The sequence below is a fragment of the Arachis ipaensis genome, chromosome B01 (assembly GCF_000816755.2).
Source record: "Arachis ipaensis cultivar K30076 chromosome B01, Araip1.1, whole genome shotgun sequence".
Taxonomy (NCBI): Eukaryota; Viridiplantae; Streptophyta; class Magnoliopsida; order Fabales; family Fabaceae; genus Arachis; species Arachis ipaensis.
In genome coordinates this window covers 94,140,221-94,142,350 of record NC_029785.2, presented here as the reverse complement: position 1 = coordinate 94,142,350, position 2,130 = coordinate 94,140,221, and the positions used below count along the sequence as shown (strand labels likewise).

Below are 2,130 nucleotides of genomic sequence, written 5' to 3'. Positions count from 1 at the left end.
TACAGGGTAGGAATGGCTCAGAGGATGGAAAGAAAGCATGCAAAAGTGGAAGGAATACAAGAAGTTGGAGAAACTGCTAAGCTGTCCAGCCTGACCTTTTTGCACTCAAATGGCTATAACTTTAGCTACAAAGGTTCAAACGATGCGGTTCCAGTTGCGTTGGAAAGCTAACGTTTGGGGCTTCGATTTGATATATAATATACCATAGTTTCCCTAACGCTAAGTGACGTGGTCGCGTGATCCACACGGAGGCGTCGTAGTGGCGAAAAAACCAGCGTGGCAGATTTCATCTCCAGCGATTTCTGGACTGTTTTCGACCCAGTTTGCGGCCCAGAAAACACAGATTAGAGGCTATAAAGTGGGGGAATGCATCATTACATAAACAAGCTTTAAAATTCACAATTTTAGGAGTAGATGTAGTTTTTAGAGAGAGAGGTTCTCTCCTCTCTCTCTTAGGATTTAGTTTTAGGATTTAGGATTTCTCTTAGTTTTAGGAGTGACTCTCAATCCCAGGTTCAATGTTCTTTTTATTTATTTTCCTAATTTAATTTATAAACTCTTTCATATTACATTTGATATCTTTATTAGTGCTAATTGAGGTATTTTAGAATTACGATTGCTCTCTTTAATTTATGTATTCAAATTATTTTCATTCAAGTAGATTCTCTTCCCTTTTGGCTTTGGTTAGGTCATTGGAGACACTTGAGTTATCAAACTCATTGTTGACTGAAAATTGGAATTCTTCAAGGATTAATTCGAGTTCCAATAACTCTAGCCTTTCCAAAGGAAAGACTAGGACTTGAGGAATAAAAATTAATTCATCCACTTAACTTACCTTCATAGTTAGAGGTTAACAAAGTGGGAGAAAAATCCAATTCTCATCACAATTGATAAGGATAACTAGGATAGGAATTCTGATTTTCATACCTTGCCAAGAGTTTATTTTATTATTATTATTTTATTTTTCTTATCATTCAACATACTGCTTCCTTACTTTCTAAAACCCCTAATTTACAAGATTCATAACCAATAATAAGAACATACCTCCCTGCAATTCCTTGAGAAGACGACCCAAGGTTTAAATACTCGGTTATCAATTTCAAAGGGGTTTGTTACTTGTGACAACCAAAAACGTTTGTACGAAGGGATTTCTGTTGGTTTAGAGACTATATCTACAACGTGACTGTTTTTATAAAATTCTTTACTGGCAAAAATCCTAACGTCAAGCATCTTCTAATTTTCTGGCCCAATCCTTTCTTGTGTTCCCCACTGTTTTCTCCAAAATCCTCTTCAACTCCCTATTTGCAAGCTCTACTTGGCCATTAGTCTGTGGGTGATATGGTGTGGCCACTTTATGCATCACCCCGTATTTGTGAAGTAGTTTCTCCATCTGTTTGTTGTAGAAATGACTACCACCATCACTGACAAGACCCTTAGGCACTCCATATCTAGTAAAAATGTGCTTCTTAAAGAATTGCAGGATGATTTGTGCATCACAGTTGGTTGTTGCCATGGCTTCCACCCACTTTGAGACATACTCTACTACCACAAGTATGTATTTGAAAGAATATTAAGGTGGAAAAGGGCCCATAAAATCTATGCCCCAAAGATCAAAGAGTTCTACTTCCAAGATGTAGTTCTCAGGCATCTCATTTCTTCTTGTTAATCCTCTAGCTCTTTGGCACTCATTGCATTGATGAACAAACTATCTAGCATCCTTGAATATGGTTGGCCAATAAAATTCGCTTTGAAGTACTTTGGCTGCTGTTCTTTCTGGCCCAAAATGTCCACCATAAGCTGAACCATGGCAATGCCATAGTATGTCTCTCATCTCACTCTCAGGAACACATTTCCTAATCATTCCATCTAGACACCTCCTAAATAAGAATGGTTCATCCCATAAGAATTTCTTAGCCTCATTGAGCAACTTCTTCACTTACTGCTTGGTGAATTCTTGGGGAATCTTCCTTCCAACCTTGTAGTTTGCAATGTCTGCAAACCAGAGAGCTTGTTGGATTTGTAAAAAGGTGTTCATCTGGAAGTTTTCGTTCACTGAATGTGGAGCTTGGTTAGCATCTTATGATAGTCTTGACAAATGGTCTGCCACTTGGTTCTCATTCCCTTTCCTAT

At 37.9% G+C, this 2,130-nt stretch overlaps 1 protein-coding gene across 1 annotated transcript in view; it reads right to left on the bottom strand.

Moving 5' to 3' along the window:
- LOC110266248 overlaps positions 1–1,405 on the bottom strand; it is a gene marked incomplete at its 5' end in the record, with an annotated part of 9,872 nt that extends 8,467 nt beyond the window's left edge. Inside the window, one exon of the mRNA XM_021110511.1 lies at positions 1,229–1,405. Within this exon, the coding sequence (XP_020966170.1) occupies positions 1,229–1,405 (177 nt within the window). The remainder of the gene's footprint in view (positions 1–1,228) is intronic.